The 19,318-nt window shown below is 39.4% G+C and overlaps 1 protein-coding gene across 1 annotated transcript in view; it reads right to left on the reverse strand.

Annotated features, from left to right (window-relative positions):
• Window positions 1-19,318, reverse strand: part of NPSR1 (neuropeptide S receptor 1) — a 153,911-nt gene that overhangs the window by 106,923 nt on the left and 27,670 nt on the right. Inside the window, exon 2 of the mRNA XM_019958782.2 lies at window positions 17,409-17,541. Coding sequence (XP_019814341.1) covers window positions 17,409-17,541 — 133 coding nt within the window. The remainder of the gene's footprint in view (window positions 1-17,408; window positions 17,542-19,318) is intronic.

Genomic DNA, 19,318 nt, shown 5'->3' on the forward strand with positions numbered 1-19,318 from the left:
ACTTAGCAGAGTGTTAGGACCTATAAATATTTTATATTCAGTTTTTATTTATTCATTGTTCATCCTTGAACAAATATGTATCAAATGACTGATACTGAAGCTGAAGCTCCAATACTTTGGCCACCTGATGGGAAGAACTGACTCATTGGAAAAGACCCTGATGTTGGGAAAGATTGAAGTCAGGAGGAGAAGTGGATGACAGAAGATGAGATGGTTGGATGGTATCACTGACTCGATGGACATGAGTTTGAGCAAGCTCTGAGAGTTGGTGATGGACAAGGAAGCCTGGTATGCTGCAGTCCATGGGGTCACAAAGAATCAGACATGACTGAGTGATTGAACTGAATTGAAATTGATCAGATGACTACTCTGTGTCCAGTTCCTTTTCTGAAGTTCTTATAAAACATAAATCTTTGCCCTATATTTCAGGGAGTATACAATAAACAATAAATAATAAACTCAATACATAAGTAAAGTATAGTATAGTAGAATATAACAATTGCTGTGCAAAAGAAGGAAAAATAGAACAGCATAAAGGAAGTCTCAGGAATTCTGGTGTTTAGAGCTGATTTGTTGCTGTTGTTCAGTTGCCAAGTCGTGTCTGACTCTTTGTGACCCCATGGACTGCAGCATGCCAGGCTTCCCTCACCATCTCCCAGAGTTTGCCCAAGTTCATGTCATTGAATTGGTGATGTCATCCAACCATCTTGTTCTCTGTTACTCCCTTCTTCTGCCTTCAACCTAGGGTTGATGGGTTGTATTAATTAGAAGCCCACAAGAAACTGGTATTTGAGGAAAGATTTGAAGAACTTGAGGGAGTGAGCCATGCAGACATCTGGGGAAAGAGCTTTGTAAGCTGAAGGTGTAGCATATGCAAGGGCCCTGAGGTAGGATTGTGTGGGGCATTTTTCAAGAATAACAAGGGGTCATTTGTGCTGGGGCAGAGTGAATGCGGGAGATAGCAGTAGAAGAAGCCAGAGAGGTAATGTTACCTTAAAGGCCTTTGTAAAGCTTTTTGGATTTTGTTGCTGCTGCTAAGTTGCTTGTCATGTCCGACTCTGTGCAACCCCATAGACGGCAGCCCACCAGGCTCCCCCGTCCCTGGGATTCTCCAGGCAAGAATACTGGAGTGGGTTGCCATTTCCTCCTCCAATGCATGAAAGTGAAAGGGAAGTCATTCAGTCGTGTCCGACTCGTAGCAACCCCATGGACTGCAGCCCACCAGGCTCCTCCGTCCATGGGATTTTCCAGACAAGAGTACTGGAGTGGGGTGCCATAGCCTTCTCCTTTTGGATTTTACTCCTGGTAAAAATGGAAGTCGTAGGAGGGATGTGAACAAAAGCATTGCCTGATCTGATTTTTATTTCAAAAGGACCTTTCAAGATTGCAAAGTCAAGAGTACTCCAGAGACCAGGAAACTTTCTCTTTAAAGGGTCAGATAGTAAATACTTCAGGCTTTGTGGGCCATACAATCTGTCAAATCTGTTCATTTCTGTACCATTTTACCACATAAGTAGCCATAGACAATATGTAGACCAATGGACTGTGTTGTAATAAAACTTTGTTTACAAAAACAAATGGTTGACAGAGTTTGACTTATGAAGTGTAGTTTGCCACCCTTGGCGTGGAGACAGCTATAGAAACAGGAAGACCTATCGGGAGGCTATTGAAGTAATCTCTGCAGGAGATGATGAAAGCTCAGAACAGAGTGGAAGCAATAGAGATGGCAAGAAGTGGTTGAATTATAAGGGTTTCCCAGGTGGCTCAGTGGTAAAGAATATGCCAATGCAGGAGACAAAGTAGACACTGTTTTGATCCCTGGGTCAGGAATATCCCCTGGAGGAGGAAATGGCACCCCAGAGGAGCCTGGAGGGTTACAGTCCATGTGGTTGCAAAGAGTCAGATATGTCTGAGTACACACACACACACACACACACACACACACACATTTATATACCACAGCAGATGATTTTCTGATGAATCGGATGTGTGGTGTAAGAAAAAGAGAGACATCTAGGATGACTTCTTATTTGTTCTAAGCGACTGCAAAGATGTGCTGGCATCAATTGAGGCGTGGAAAGCAGTGCATGGAGACGAGCATTTTTAGACATGTCAGGTAAGTGGTTGGCAATACAAGTCAGAGCACTGGGAACTGGATTGGCCCAAAAAGTATGCTACAAGGACACATTTTAAATCCAAGTATTGATTGCTTGAACTTTGAGACAATGACCCAATTGTACCTAAAGCTAAGGAATTCAGAAGCATGCAATGACATTATTATGGAGGAAAAAGTTAATCATAGATCATGTCCAGCCTTTGTGTAACAGTGATCACACTGTTACTGCTCAAGAAACAATAAGCCAAAGAAAGTTGAGTTAAAAGTCACTGAAAGTTGTAAAACTTCCATCAATTATTAAAATTAGAGACAGGCAACAATTCTTAATGTTAAAATCTTTGGCTGAGTTCACGTAGAGTGGAGCCAATAATATCTGAGCCAAAGACAGGGTTGCATAGGGCAGAGTTGCAGTGCCTGTCTGTATACTAAGTCACTCTTCTCTGGGGATCCTCAATGCATGACCCCTTCAACAGATGCTTGGTGACTCTCAAGCCCCTTTAGGAGAAGATGACTACCTGCAACTCCAGGTTTCTTGTTCTTGAGTCCTTACACTGTGGATTTACTATGGGGGAGGGCATTCAAAGACTTTCCCAGGACACTTACCCTCTCTGAGCTTTGTTATCCTCATCTGGAAAATGGGAATATTTATCTCACAAGGCTGGTATAAGGTTGAAAGAAATATTTTTAAACATCCTGAAAGTATATGCTCACACTCACCCTTCTATTTGAATATCAGGGAAACAAATACAATGGCAGTTCATTTGATCTAAGTTCCCCTAAGTTGAATGGAATAGGCTAACTTATGACTTCATACATTTTACTTTTTCCAGGCAGTGTTTTAATGTTTTTAATCTTCAAAGATATTCAGAAGGCTCCCAACTCTAGGACAGAGATATATTCTGCCTACGGTGATTCCAGGCATTAACCACCCAATGTCCTAGTCCTGAGAAAAAAATCTCCCACTCCAAATAGAAGTCCCTGAGGATTAGAGACTCTGTCTTTGCCCCCTACCATTTGTTGTGAGGTTATCTTTCCAACATCTGCTTCTTTTAGTAAGAACTCAGCTTTTAGTTCCAATATCACATCCCAGGCAGCGTGCTTTGGGGAAAACTGAATCCCTAGGAGTGAGGTGTTTGACTTCAGTCTGAGCTCATCAGTAATTGCGTATCTTGTTCACACTGATTAGTTCATGTGTGAGCATATAGACTGTTAGGTTGGTGAAGGGCATGTAGGGGTTTCCTAAGCACTGCTGGGAAGGATGGCTTCCTACATTTCTTAGCTCCCCGATCAGGAATTGAACCCACATTCCCTGCATTGGAAAATGAAGTGTTAACCACTGGACCTTCAGGGAAGTCCCTCTTTCCCCTGTTTAAAAGAGTTTTCCTCTCCTTCCTGTGAGAGGACTTGCACGTGGCTTGCCATACTTGCGCATCTTGAATGGAAGTTCTTTGCTGATTCTGAATAAATCCACTTTTTTTCTGGAGAAATAACTAGTAGTCCATTTGATTTAGGTCAACAAAAGACAAAAGAAGAAGATGGCCACCAATTCAAGGAGAGAGGCCTCAAAAGAATCTAAACTTGCCAATATCTTCATCCAGGACCTGTAGCATTTAGAACTGTGAGAAAAAAAATTCTGTTAAGCCACCCAGTCTGTGGTAATTGTTATGGCAGCCCAAGCAAATGAATACAGCATCCTATAACTAATATGAAGAACAAGGCTGAAGGAAGTGACTTCTATAATGTCAGAGACAGCATCCTTAGTGGCATTCCTGAATTGCTAAAGCAAAATCAAGCCCAAGGCTTATTCTGCTGCTGAAATTTGCATGAGGAAAGCAAAATTGTCCCCTTTTTTGCTTTATTGTTTCAAATGTAACTTAAACAGTTGAACCAAATACATCACTGTGTCCTTGGTATCTGCAACTAACTGTAATGACATAATTAGTGCTTAATATATTTGTTGAAACACTAAAGGAAGGAATGAAAGAATAAGCCACAAACGGAACTGTAGTGTGTTGATCAGGGAAGCCCGGTGAGGCAGCAAGCAACAGAGGAGTGAATCAATCTTATTATCACTAGTATTATTACATTCCATTGGCAATTCTCCTTCCATATGGATGAGGACCCAGATAGTACCATTATTAAGCGAAACAGAGCTAATTGATAAAGGCAACGTGTACTCATTATGACAAAAGTTGTTTAGTCAGCAGACATCTGAAGGTGTAAAACAATCCCCTCAATTTCTACAACTGCAAATTTCTAATTAGAAGCACAAGACTGCTAGAACCAGATCACTTCTGATCTCTTAAGCTATCTCCGGATAGCTTCTTCATTTTAGAGTTGATAAAACAGAAGGCTTAGTGAGGTGAAGTGCCTTTTCCAGGTTACATAGTGTGATGATCAAGGAGCAAAGGGAGAGAATAAAAAGAAACCCAATTTCTCTGAAGAAGAAGAAGATTTTCTGGGATAAGTGTTCATTCCTTTTAGTTAGATTATTCCCAGAGTGATAAGGCAATACCTTCTTTTCCTGCTCAAGAGAAACTGGTTTTCTTTACAAACATAGACCACCTCTTCTCAGAGTAGGGAACAATGATGGCATTGTGTAGCCACTGTAGGAATAATCTAAATGAAAGACACGCACTTGTTCAGATGTTAGCCAATCAAACAACTTTTAGTGGAATGACTGAGTCATAAAGTAGTGAAATTTTATAACATTAAGTAGAAAAGAACACACAAATGTCAGAAAAAAATCCTTAAACACAACCCTTTAGTTCAGGAAACATGCTTAAATCTTAAGCAGTGTTTTGTGTTCTTATTACATTTTAGAAAAACTCTGACATTTTGGCAAGATGAAAGATGAGGTAGTAAGACGTGCTCTGATGCTCAGTTGTGTCCAACTCTTTCGACCCCATAGACTGTAGCCCCCCAGGCTCCTCTGTCCATGGATTTCTCCAGGCAAAATGCTGGAGTGGGGTGCCATTTCCTCCTCCAGGGGATCTCCCCAACCCAGGGATTGAACCCATGTCTTTTACGACCTGTGTCTTTTACATCTCCTGCATTGGCAGGCAGCTTCTTTACTACTAGCACCACCTAAGAAGACATTGCGTGCCAAGTTGCTGCAGTCGTGTCCAACTCTTTGCCATCCCATGGACTGTAGCCTGTCAGGCTCCTCTGTCCATGGGATTCACTAGGCAAGAATACTGGAGTGGGTTGCCATGCCCTCCTCCAGGGGATCTTCTCACCCCAGAGATCAAACCTGAGTCTCTCATGTTTTCTGCACTGGGAGGTGGGCTCTTTACCACTAGAACCAGCCACCTGGGAAGTAGTAAGTCATTAAGTAAGTTGTAAAAAGAGAAATACTGAGAAGTTGACAGCAATAAAAAGGCACTAGATAATATAAAGAATGAATGTTTTGAAACAGCTCAAAGGAGAAGCAATTTTTAAGAGACTTTAGAAACGTTAAAAAGTAGAGTTTTACACTGCTAATCAAAATCAAATCAATCATTAGAAAAAGTTTTCATAGTTCTTCCAAATATGGAAGAATAGGACCAATATATATAATTGGTGAGAGAAAAGGACCATAGTTCCTAACATATGGGTAGTGTTCCTGAACATAAGATCAGAACTAATGGAAGGTAATCAGTATTCAGACAAAAATAAAATGAACTTAGAAATCTCTTTAATCTGCAGTTCAAAAGAGCTTACTTGGCAAAAAGCAGAAGTGATACAACAGATCAATAAATAGATATAACCAGGTAAAAGTATGAATACTCAAAAGAAAAAATGCCTGATAAGCTATAAAGGAAGAAATTCCAGACTGCCTTCATACTTCTCTGTAACATGAAACGCCAGGAGTCAATAGAGCAACGTCTTTGGTGATATGAGTTGTGAATTCAACATTTCCTCACCTATGTTTTTATTTTTGGGAGGCAAGAGAAAGTCTTTTTCACTAATGCCAGGTTCTTGAGAATCCTATCCTGAAGTGGGAAAAAAATAAGCACTCCAAGTACTCCAGAAAATTGGGAGCTCTATCAAAATAAAGGAACCAAGAATGGGGAAGCCAACTATTGATAATCTTTGAAATATTCAAATATAGAAATACTTGTTGATAATTATTGCAAGTATAGTCATAAAGCAAAGGCATTTATGATAAATATATTTTTAAATGAGGTTTTATTAAAATGCTTAGTCCAGTGTGTGAAAAATGAATGCAATAAAAATTAAATAGATGCATTTAATATTAGTATCACATAGATAAAATTTAAGCAAGTTAATAAATGAAAGTAGAAAGATTGTGTTTGTCCATGTAATATTAAGCACTCAAACCTGTATTAAAGATATAAAGACTTTAAGAACCAAGTAACAGAATGCTAAAATTTATAAAATAAATATTGATTAGAAGATACTGGGAGAAAATGAGAGAAAGTGTGAAAGTTTTTAACAGTGCTTTTAGTTACTCATGACATAGTGAATAGGCAAGAAGTACATATATGGAGATACAGAAAATTTGAATATGATAATCAGAGAAAATTCAGAAAGATAAGTACGAAGAATACATTGAAAAACTAAATATACATATGGACAATGACCAGACTATATAAAAATGGCCTTTGGCCCACAACCTGCAGTGATCAACTCAGGAAGCCAACCTACTATCTATAGCAGCCTGTCTGGAAAACCAAGCAATAACTGCTATAGTGATTTGCCCCAAACAGCCAGCTCATGATTAAAAACCGACAGGTTCCCTAATTAATAACCATTTCTGCTTCCAACTTAGAACCAATTGAACAAAGCCAAATATGCAATGTTAACCAATCACATAGATGTAATGCTTCTAGTTAGCCTGCCTACCACTTCCTGTGCGAACAGCCTCCAATCAAGGCATACCTGGTCTTTTTTTTTTTTTTCCATTACAAAGCACTCCCACTCTTTTGCTTACTTTGAGTGTCTGCCAACATAAATGACAATGATTGACTCCTTTGCTATTGTAAGCTCTCAATACACAACCATTGCTTTTTCTCATTTAGATGATTTTTTAAATTTTCCACAACTTTAATTATTATTAAATGAAATGAAAAAATTTTTTTTCTTTTTTTTTTCTTTTCTAGTCAAGTGCAGTAGTGAGAAGGGGGGAAGAGTAGAATGAGGAGTTCGATCTGTAACTGACTGTGAACAATCAATTGAGATAACTCACTACCTTTGGACCAGCCGAAATGAAAAATTTAAGTCTGAGAAATGAAATATTTCCTGCCATATCAATAAACAAGGATGTCACAATCATCAGCAATTCCAGCTCTCTAGTGTGAACTGTTGAGTCCTAAGGGCATTCAAGAAGAAGAATACCTGCTATCTGTGTATCTCAGTCATTAAGTTGTGTCCAACTCTTTGTGAACCCATGGACTGTAGCCTGCCAGGCTACAGCTCCTCTGTCCATGGGATTTTCCAGGCAAGAATACTGGAATGGGTTGCCATTTCCTTCTCCAGCCTGCTATCTAATAGCCATCAGATTGCAGCCAGTCCCTATGGTGAGCCCCAAGGGAGCTCAGAATGTGAAAAACACAGGATACTGGCCCCAGGATAACTGAGATGCATATGAAAGGAATGATTTCAACAAGCTCAGACTCTTGCATCTTCCCCTACATAGAAAAGTGCTAAATTCCTTAACCTGGGATATCTGATTTTCTTTAATTAACAATAATCTTTTGATGTTAAGACTACCTGCTCTTTGTTGTAAAATTTCTATATAACCTGGCTCTCCCCTTCACCTCCTCAGAGCAGTTCTCTCAGGATTACTTGAGATGATGTTTCTGGGCTTGAAGTCCTAAAAACTCCCACCAAATCAAACATAACTCTGAACTTTTAGGTTGTGACTACTTTTTTTAAGTTGACATGTCCTAATTTTTAGTATGTATCAAATATTTTTCAAAAGAGCAGGAATTCTTCTAAAAACACTCTCTGACTGCAAGGCAATACAATTAATTGTGAATTACAAAATGTTATAGAAAAATACTCATATGAAAATTGAAGATAAAAATAATTGAAACCTATAAAATGCTTATTTCATAGTGAAAGAGGAAATAAAAAAGCACTAAATATTTGGAAAATAAAACAATAAGAATTAATTCATGAAATGTACAAATTTTGGGAAAAATTATCCATAGTCTCAAGCATTTCCATTACAGAAGGGAAGGATTACAAATAATGTCATCAAGATGGCAACACAGATCATTCCTGACTACAGTCCCCCTCACAAGAAGACCAACTAGCCGCTGTCCATAGACAGGACATGATTATGAAAATGGCTGAACACAGAGGTGAGGTGAAATAGCCCCTTGAACCACAGAGATCAAGAAGGACCCTATTATAAGGGTAATGGGAAGAACTACACTCTGACTGCATTGCCCCTCCCCAGGCAAGCACAAGGCCATACCCGAGAGGGCCCTACTGGGCCTACAGTTTCTCCAGTGGGGAAGAAATATACCAAAGTGAGCATCCACTTCCCCCAGTGTTGCAGGATGCTTCCCAGGATGCCCGCTATGGTCTCACTCCTCAAGGATCACTGGGGAACTCTGTAGGGTTTGACTCCTGTGGATCAGAAACAAACAGAAGGAGGGTGGACCCAGAGCAACTGGTGCTCAGGTCTTGGCAGACCACATTTCTCTTCTCACATGCATGAGAGCAAAGATCACAGATGGTGACCCCATTTGGCTAGGGAGCTTAGTCATTATTTTTGCCTGATTTGGGTTGCAGGATATAAAATCAACATACAGAAGCCAATTCCTTTTCTATGCACTAACAATTATCTGAAAAAGATGTAAAGGAAACAACCCCATTTCAATAGCATTCAAAACAATAAAATGCTTATAGGTAAATTTAATGAAGGAGGTGAAAGATCTGCACACAGAAAGCTGTAAGATATTGATTAAAGAAGTTCAATAAGACACAAATGAATGGAAAGATAACCTCTTTCATGGATTGAACATTTAATATTATTAAAATGTCCATACTACCCCAAATAATCAGTAGGTTTAATGCAATCTGTATCAATATTTCAAGGGTATTTTTTCATAGAAATAGAAAAAAATTCCTACAATTCACATCAAACCACAAAAGACCTCAGCCAAAAATAAATAAATATTATAAAGAAGAATACATGGTATATAGACACAATGAAATATTATTCAAACCTAAAGAGGAGATCCTCCATTATGACAATGCACAAATATATCTTGAAGGCATTATGCTAAGTGAAAGGGCAGAGACAGACAAATGCTGTATGTGGAAACCAAGAGAAAAAAAAAACATAAACTCAAAGAAACAGAGGACAGATAGGTGGTTGTCAGGGGTGAGGACTGGGGGAATGGGTGAAGATGGTCAAAGGGAACCAACTTCTACTTATAAGAAGTAGTTCTGGGGATGTAATATACAACATGGTGACTGTCGTTAACAATACTGTATTGTATATTTGAAAGTTGCTTAGAGAGTAGATTTTAAAATTTCTTGACATTCTTCCCCCCAAAATTGTAACTATGTGAGGTGATGGTTGTTAACTGAACTTATTGTTATATATACATATCACATATCATTACTTTGAACGTGTTAAGCTTATTGAAAACAGTATAAAAAAGTAAATGAGTGAGCAGAATTCAAATCATGAACTGAGTATGAATGAAATGAACTGAGTACGCAACTCAGTGAAATCAGCTTTGTAAGTGGTCGTGAACTCTGTGTATGACCTTGAACACCTCACTCTTCCTGGTCTCACCTCCCTTGCTAAACCTTTCGGTTTTCTCTGCTGTCAGATAATTGACAGGGAGCCTTTGAGGGTGGTACATTCCTTAGTTTATTAGTAAGTTGCTCTCCAGAAAGTGCTTTGAGGCAAAGCTAATTTCCACCAATGTGAGAAGATTTGGTCTTATCAGAAGAAAGTTATTTGAATATATGCCAAAAAATATGTTTTCTATCTTTCCTTGGTTGAACACTCAATGGGAGTTACTCTCATTAGCTCCCGTTCTTTATGGCCTTTGAATAAAACAGACATCAATAAAAAAGATGATAAATGAATAATAAATTTTAATTGGCACTTTGGCTTATAAAATACAAACAGTCATTAAATTCATCCAGAAAATTGTTAAAATGGATGTGCTAAAAATTGCAGAATATGCCAAAATAGCAGCTTTAAGATCTTCTGGTTTTCTTATATTCTCAAGGCTAAATCCTATAATCAAAAATTCTAATGGAGAATTAAGTGTTTTTTGAAGGGATCAGAAATGTGGAGAAGAAGGAAGTGAATTGAAATATATGCGTGTAAAACTAAAAGAATTCTTCCATTCAAATGTAAATGATGTGTTCTTTGTTTTCACAAATACATGAGTGCTGTTATAGGGACTGTGGGGAAAAAGAAAGACAAGTAGATGTGGCTTCTTCTTTGATACGCTAGCTAGGAGGGAAGAAAATATTCCTTTTTATTTTTGGAATGATTTTTTAAAGTTTATTTCTTTTTGGCTGTGCAGGATCTTCACTGCTACTTCGGCTTTTCTTTAGTTGTGGAGAGTTGGGGCGACTTCCCTAGTTGGCGGTGGGCTTGTCATTGCTGTGGCTTCCTTTGCTTCAGTGCACGGGCTCTCTCTGGGTCACGTGGACTTCAGGAGTAGTGGAGGCACATGAGCTCAGGAGTTGTGGCTCCTGGCACATATAGAGCGCAGGCTCAATAACTGTGAGCTTAGTTGCTCTATAGCATGTGGGATCCTCCTGGACCAGGGATCAAACCTGTGTCTTCCGCATTGGCAGGCAGATTCTTTACTACTGAGCTACCAGGGAAGCTCTGCTCCTTTTTACAATAAGCAAATTAGATTTGAGTAGGTGTGGACTGAATGCTAACAGATGAACAGAGAGAATCCATGTCCTCAAGGAACATGCCCTAATGTTATTGCAAATAAATAAGGCTTCCGTTTGCAGGATCTTTGAAAAATAAGACTCAGTGTGGATCTGTGCTGGTGGCTTCTAGAAGGTTTGTCTCATGACATCATCAGCTTTTAGCCTGGGTGACCTAAAATTGCCAGAGATCAAATTGCCAATAGCCGTTGGATCATAGAAAAAGCAAGAGAGTTCCAGAAAAGCATCTATTTCTGCTTTATTGACTATGCCAAAGCCTTTGACTGTGTGAACCACAACAAACTGTGGAAAATTCTTAAAGACATGGGAATACCAGACCACCTGACCTGCCTCCTGAGAAATCTGTATGCAAGTCAAGAAGCAACAGTTAGAACGGGACATGGAACAATGGATTGGTTCCAAATTGGGAAAGGAGTATATCAAGGCTGTATTTTGTCACCCTGCTTATTTAGCTTATATGCAGAGTACATCATGGGAAATTCCGGGCTGGAAGAAGCACAAGCTGGAATCAAGATTGCCAGGAAAAATATCAATAACCTCAGATATGCCGATGACACCACCCTTATGGCAGAAAGAGAAGAAGAACTAAAGAGCCTCTTGATGAAAGTAAAAGAGGAGAGTGAAAAAGTTGGCTTAAAACTCAACATTCAGACAATGAAGATCATGGCATCCGGTCCCATCATTTCAAGGCAAATGGGGAAACAATGGAAACAGTGACAGACTTTATTTTGGGGGGCTCCAAAATCACTGCAGATGGTGACTGCAGCCATGAAATTAAAAGACACTTGCTCCTTGGAAGAAAAGCTATGACCAACCTAGACAGCATATTATAAAGCAGAGACATTACTTTGCCAACAAAGGTCTGTCTAGTCAAAGCTATGGATTTTCCTGTAGTCATGTATGGATGTGAGAGTTGCACTATAAAGAAAGCTGAACACCGAAGAATTGATGCTTTTGAACTGTGGTGTTAGAAAAGACTCTTGAGAATCCCTTGGACTGCAAGGAGATCCAACCAGTCCATCCTAAAGGAAATCAGTCCTGAATATTCACTGGAAGGATTGATGCTGAAGCTGAAACGCCAATACTTTGGCCACCTGATGTGAAGAACTGACTCATTAGAAAAGACCCTGATGCTGGGAGAGATTGTAAGCAGAGGAGAAGGGGACGACAGAGGATGTGATCGTTGCATAGCATCACTGACGCAACGGACATGAGTTTGAGCAAGTTCTGGGAGTTGGTGATGGACAGGGAAGCTTGGCATGCTGCAGTCCACAGGGTCACAAAGAGTCAGACATGACTGAGTGACTGAACTGAACTCAACTGAACTGAAGGCTTCTGTTTTCAGGATCTTTTAAAAATAAGACTCAGTGTGGATCAGTGTTGGTGGCTTCTGGAAGGTTTGTCACATGCCATTTTTCATCGTCTTTTAGCCTGGGTGACCTAAAAGGACATTGGCCAATTTGAAAGTGACAAAAGTGTCTTCCTTTGATGCACTAAGTTCATGTCTAGAAATTTTCTTAAGTGAATAATAATGCTTGTCAGATTTAATTGTGAGAATATTCATTGCAGAATTGATGATAGTAGCCAAAAATTGAGGACAGGGATCTCTTATAACTCCACTGGTAAAGAATCTGCCTACAAGATTCTTTACAGAGACCCGGGTTCGATCCCTGGATCAGGAAGATCCCCTGGAGAAAGAAATGGCAACCCACTCCAGTATTCTTACCTGGAGAATTTCATGGACAAAGGAGCCTGGTGGGTTATACAGTCCATGGTTCTCAGTGTCAGACATGACTGAGTGACTAACACTTTCACTTCTTTCATGTAAATAGACAACAGTAGGAATGTATCTACTTAATGTACAGTCATTCAGTGGATCACTGCAGTTTTTGGACATGAAAAGTGCTACCTGCCAAGATATGAGGTCTGAAGAAGAAAGCATAGCATCTGGTAGAAGTATCTTCAAAGCAGGGAAATGGATGGTCGAACAGAGGTGCACTGTCTAAACTTCTCTTTCTTGAAGGAAACTAAAGTACAGAAGACAAGCTCTGCCTGAGACTGCTACTTACTTCTGTTCTCTCTTAGGAACAGAAACGATTTTATTCTGGCCAATGGGTTAAAAACAAACAAAAAACCAAAAACATTTACTTCTTTATATTTTAGCTTCTCTTTAGTTAGAGATGGCAAATAAAATGCAAGCATAAATTAATGGGTGGGAATCCTAGGAATGCCAGCTAAGAGGACAGGTGGTGGGGCATGAGCCCCTCTTGTCCTTTCCGCTCTCTGCTTTTCTGTTGACTGGAATCTGGGAATGATGGCAGGAGTCCTAGCAGCCATCTTGAACCAACAACTGACCATGAGCCATATACCATGAGCTGACCTTGAGGTTGAACATTATTTAATAGAGTAGAAATATAGAGAAGCCTGAGTTTCCAGTGATAAGGAAATACAATATGAGCCCTGGACTGCCTACCTCCAGAATTCTTTACATAAGATGAAAATAAATCCTTGTAGACTTAAGCCACCTTTATCTGGATTTTATAGATATTCAGCTGAATCTAATTCCAACTGATTCACCAACTAAGTAAATCAGAGACCAAGTGGAAATCAAAAGGTTCCTCAAAGAATCACTGTAAATAGGAGGCTTTTGTCAGGAGAGTCATGATGGACAATATTATTTAATGAAGAGTATTAATATTGCTTTCAGTTCAGTCGCTCAGTCATGTCCGATTCTTTGTGACACCATGGACTGCAGCATGCCAGGCTTCCCTGATCATCACCAACTCCCAGAGCCTACTCAAACTCATGTCCATTGAGTTGGTGATGCCATCCAACCTTCTCTTCCTCTGTCATCCCCTTCTCCTCCTGCCTTCAATCTTTCCCAGAATCAGGGTCTTTTCTAATGAGTCAGTTCTTCACATCAGGTGGCCAAAGTATCGGAGTTTCAACTTCAGCATCAGTACCCCCAGTGAATATTCAGGATTGATTTCCTTTAGGATGGACTGGTTGGATCTCCTTGCTGTCCAAGGGACCTTCAAGAGTCTTCTCCAACACCACAGTTCAAAAGCATCACTTCTTCGGTGCTCAGCTTTCTTTAAAATCCAACTTTCACATCCATACATGACTACAGGAAAAACCATAGCTTTGACTAGACAGACCTTTGTTGGCAAAGTAATGTCTCTGCTTTATAATATGCTGTCTAGGTTGGTCATAGCTTTTCTTCCAAGGAGCAAATGTCTTTTAATTTCATGGCTGCAGTCATCATCTGCAGTGATTTTGGAGCCCCCCAAAATACAGTCTGTCACTGTTTCCATTGTTTCCCCATCTATTTGCCATGAAGTGATGGGACCAGATGCCATGATCTTCATTTTCTGAATGTTGAGTTTTAAGCTGACTTTTCCATCCTCCCCTTTCACTTTCATCAAGAGGTTCTTTAGTTCTTCTCTTTCTGCCATAAGGGTGGTGTCATCTGCATATCTGAGGTTATTGATATTTTTCCTGGCAATCTTGATTCCAGCTTGTGCTTCCTCCAGCCCAGCATTTCTCATGATATACTCTGCATGTAAGTTAAATAAGCAGAGTGACAAAATACAGCCTTGATGTACTCCTTTCCTGATATGCAACCAGTCTGTTGTTCCATGTTCAGTTCTAACTATTACTTCTTAACCTGCATACAGATTTCTCAGGAGACAGGTCAGGTGGTCTGGTATTCCCATCTCTTTAAGAATTTTGAATATTTAAGAATATTGCTTTACCCAATAATAATTGTTAGCATTTACTTTTCTCAATTAGAAGAGCCAGGTATAAAAATGTCTCTGAATTTTGTTTTCCAAATATGTCTGTCACTGATGATGTCAGTTGAATCTGATGATTTAAGAATATGTTTATGTGAAAAAATTTGGTCATCCTATGAACAACATTGGAGAGTCAAAGACACCTGGTAGTAGCTGAAAGTTTTAAAAATATATTCAGCTTTAATATATTTGCTTTGTTATAATGCAGTCTCTCTCTGTTGCCAGAAACATTTGGCAAAGTCTTTTAAACATAGAAAGTTAAGTTTCTGTGGATAATTTTTAAAGAAAATAAAAGAAAAGAGAGCTGAGTGCCTTGTTAGGGTCAGTCTGGCTTTTTAAAAAAGAAAGACTAACTAGGGAAGGTGAGATGTTTATAAAAGAGAGCAAGAGTTCAGCAGAGATAGCAAGTGAGAACCAGAAGTGACAAGTAAAAATATGAAGTCCAGGAAATTTGAAGAAATCTTGGGGAGGCCATTAACATAGGATAGGAGACTCAAATCAAATTTACATGAATCACAAAGTGTAAGATCCTTCAGCTGATACTGGAGCAACCTTTTCATATGTGCTACTGAAGACTCCGACGTGTATTCTCAAATCCCTTACTACAGGATCTGAGATCACGGTGAAAGAAAAATTTTAACATCTTACATAAGAAGTTAGCCCATTCTCAGGCCCTAGGCAAAGTTGCTGTCTCCAAGAATTCTTCACTTGAAATGCTCCTGATCTGATTCCTTGAGTTTTTCCATAGGGAATTAACAAATAAAAAACAGACTATCTAGAACACTCATGAGAAATTAAGCCCGGGTTAATGCAGCAGACGATGGATTTCAGTAGAACACACAGCTCTTCTTTTTGAAAATAGATAGTGAGATTTTAGTTGTTCGTTTATTATTATTTTTGACAATACTTTAAATTCTAAGCTGATATCCTTAACACCTCCTAAATTCTTACACTCTAAAAGAATATATGGTTTCATAGAATCTTGGTTACAGCACTGTAACTGAAAAAAATATGGTGAAAGTAAGTTATTATAAACTCATCTAAGAATTTTATATTTACTATCAACAGATGATTCTAATTACCCTTTACCTATCCTTTACATGCATGCTATGTCACTCCAGTCATGTCTGACTTTTTGCAACCCTGTGGACTGTAGCCTGCCTGGCTTCTCTGTCCTTTGGATTCTCCAGGCAAGAATCCTGACCCAGGGGTTGAAACTGCATCTCTTATGTCTCCTGGCAGGCAGTTTCTTTACCACTAGTGCTCCCTGGGAAGCCACCTCCTACACTCTACTCCTAGTGAAAAACGGGGCTTGTCTTTATAGGAAAGATTGAAGGAGTTTCTTTCATCACAAGTCCCACTTTTGTTACTTGGGGGGCTCCTCTTCCATCTCCATATTTCTCAGTAGTGCCCTTGTCTTTCACCCTGGTCACTGTAGCCTGACCTAAACAGATGGGCCTCCTATACTTTGTTAAAGAGAAAGAGGGGAATTTCAGGATATCAACAAGGTATGGCTAAGGTTTTCTTGTAAGTTACAGTGTCATATGTTTCATATATTGGAGTTTAAGACCAAATTCCCAGGAACTCTCATGGCCATTATTGCAACTGAGAGCACAGAACAGGTTGAAATGTACCTAACAGCCCTTCCTAACAGTCATCTACCATTGCTTCTTGTTGGCACTTAACACTTATAAAATTTTTTTTTTTTTTTGCATTTGCCCTCAGTAAGATTCAAATTAAAAGCATATGACAGCTACAGCTGTCTTAGGCTGGACCATCCAGGAATCCCATCTGCCCACTCTCTTCTCTGGCCTGTGGCATAAAACTCCCTCGGTTATGTTTTCCTTTTGAACATGAGCCCTACCAATTTGGACTCTACTCATCTATGTGGGGGTCTTTCTTTCATAGATCATTTTTAAACGTGAGAATATTCCATCATTCTCTTTCTAGGTGTGATGCATTCACTTTTCACCAGTACTGGTGAAGTCGCTCAGTCGTGTCCGACTCTTTGCGACCCCATGGACTGTAGCCCACCAGGCTCCTCCGTCCATGGAATTTTCCAGGCAAGAATACTGGAGTGGGTTGCCATTTTAAATCCACCCTTACGCATCTAAATCTAGCATATGATCCTTGTACTATGCCCAACAGTGGTGTTACATGTCACTTACATTTCAAAAGCAATGCCCACAGATTTAAATTTGCCAAGTCCTTGAGACTTAACATTTATTACTGAGTAAAGATAATTCTGGTCCATTTTCTGGGGTATATTCTTTAAGCCCATCATATGGTATGATATGATAATATTACCTTAGTGAGCCATGGAGGCTGCTGTGTACAGGGAAAGTAGAACCTTTTGGTAGCACTGACAATGGTATACTCAACTTTGTTGTTTAGAGAGTTATTTTTATAATGGAATCTTATAAATATTTAAATATGTTAAATTTGTTGGAAGAAAAATTCAAATTTGAGTTTTATATCCCTACAGAAATGATTCCCAAATCTGCAGCTGCGTTTTGGACTGGTAATACACCAGTTCTGTTGGTAAATTACTTGACAGTGAGGAGCCATGGGAATTCTCAGCTCATTCCTCTCCTGAAGTTGCTTACCTGTGATGGCCAGCTGAGTCACAAAAAAGGTCATTCTCGACTTCCTCTTCCTCCTCCATGTAGAGAACAGCACAATGGCGTTTCCAACAATGGTGAAAACAAAGAGGACCCACAGAGTTATCAACTGCTCAGTCTGTGAAAAACAAAGCAACACAAAACCAGTGTGAGAACCCTAGGACTTTCCAGAAAGCAAGGCTCAGGCTTTGTTGTTGAAATGTTTTCCTCCTGGTCTCCTGTCCCCCGGCTGTCAAAGCTCTGCTCTCAAGAGAACAAAAACACAATGGTCCTTATTTACACTGGCAGCGGTGTAGATTGACGCAACCATTAAAAGGATCTATTTAGAAATATATGTCAGCAGACAAAAACATAGGCACAATATTCTTTGGCTAAGCAATTTTAAGCCCATGTGAGAGAATTCTAGGTGTTAAAAAGAGCACTACAATCACAAAGATGTATCTATTTATTGTAAGAAGAAATTTGAAATTGTTTAAAGATAACAGTATAGTTAAGTAAATAAAGCACTTCAATTCAGTGAACTATTATGTAGCTATTAACAGTGACAGACCTGAAGATTATGTGGCAACATTAAAAATGCTTATAATATAATGGTAAGTGGAAAACATAATAAAATTATATATTGGGTATGATTACAACTCTGCAAAATTATACATGTAGGAAAAGAACTGAAGTGTACTAAAATGTTAAGAGTGGTTATTTTAGGGTAGTGTGATTATGGGTTTTCTTACTCTTTTTCCTTTGACCGAATTGTATAATATAGGAATATTAAAATTCCACTGAGAAAATGTATAATTAGTAAAAGTGAAAAAAAAGTAGGAATGCTACTCATTCAAAATGTCAAGTTCTTTATAAAAAGCTTTCCATTCTCTCTTTAATGGAACTTTCCAGCTATCTTAAGTCCAAAGCCCAGAAAAACAGAGGCAACAGGATGGGCTGGACACAGGGACTGGGGAGGGCTGGGCTGTGGGTGAGAACAGGGAGCCAAGGGGACCCAGAGGCAAGTCAGAGATCAGAAGCGAAGAGACTTCAGCCCTACATGTCTGGGCGGAATCCTGATAAGAATGTGCATGTCTAAGACCAGGATGCAAAGTGTTCCTCCTATTTGGAGAAGACAGTAAGAAGAGCCTGAAGAAGGGACTTCCCTGGCAGTAGAGTTGTTGAGACTTTGCCTTCCTGTGTGTGGGGTGCAGGTTTGATCCCTGTTAGTGGGGCTAAGATCCTATATGCCTCGAGGCCAAAAAAACAAAACATGAAACAGAAGCGATATTGTAATAAATTCCATAAAATTTTTAAAAATGATCTACATAAAAAAAAATCTTATAAAAAAAGAAGAGCCTGAAGAAATCCCTTATAATGATACAACTGTATGTGATAAAATTGTATCCTGGCCAGGCGAGAGGACCCAGCTGTTTGGTCAAACTCTAGTGTAAGGTGGTTGTTGTGAAGGTCAACGTCTACAGTCACTCGACTTTAAGTAAAGCAGATCACCCTACCTAATATGGGTGGATGTGGACTTCATCCAATAAGTTGAAAGCTCTAAGAGAAAAAACTGAGGTTTCCCAGAGAAGAAGGAAGATTCCCTGAAGAATTCCTTGTAGAACATAAGTATCAACCCTGAGTTTCCAGCCGGTTACCTCCTTTAAGAATTTCAGACTTGGAGTCCCCACAATCATGTGAGCAAAGTTCTTAAAGTAAGTCTCCTCCTTTCTCTCTTTCTCTCAATATAATATATTAAATATTTATCTGGGCTTTCCTGGTGGTTCAGTGGTAAAGAATCCACCTGGCACTGCAGGAGATGTTAGTGTGTTCCCTGAGTCAGGAAGATCCCCTGGAGGAGGAAATGGCAACCCACTCCAGTATTCTTGCCTGGGAAATCCCACGGACAGAGGAGC

Source organism: Bos indicus, chromosome 4 (genome assembly GCF_029378745.1).
Source record: "Bos indicus isolate NIAB-ARS_2022 breed Sahiwal x Tharparkar chromosome 4, NIAB-ARS_B.indTharparkar_mat_pri_1.0, whole genome shotgun sequence".
Taxonomy (NCBI): Eukaryota; Metazoa; Chordata; class Mammalia; order Artiodactyla; family Bovidae; genus Bos; species Bos indicus.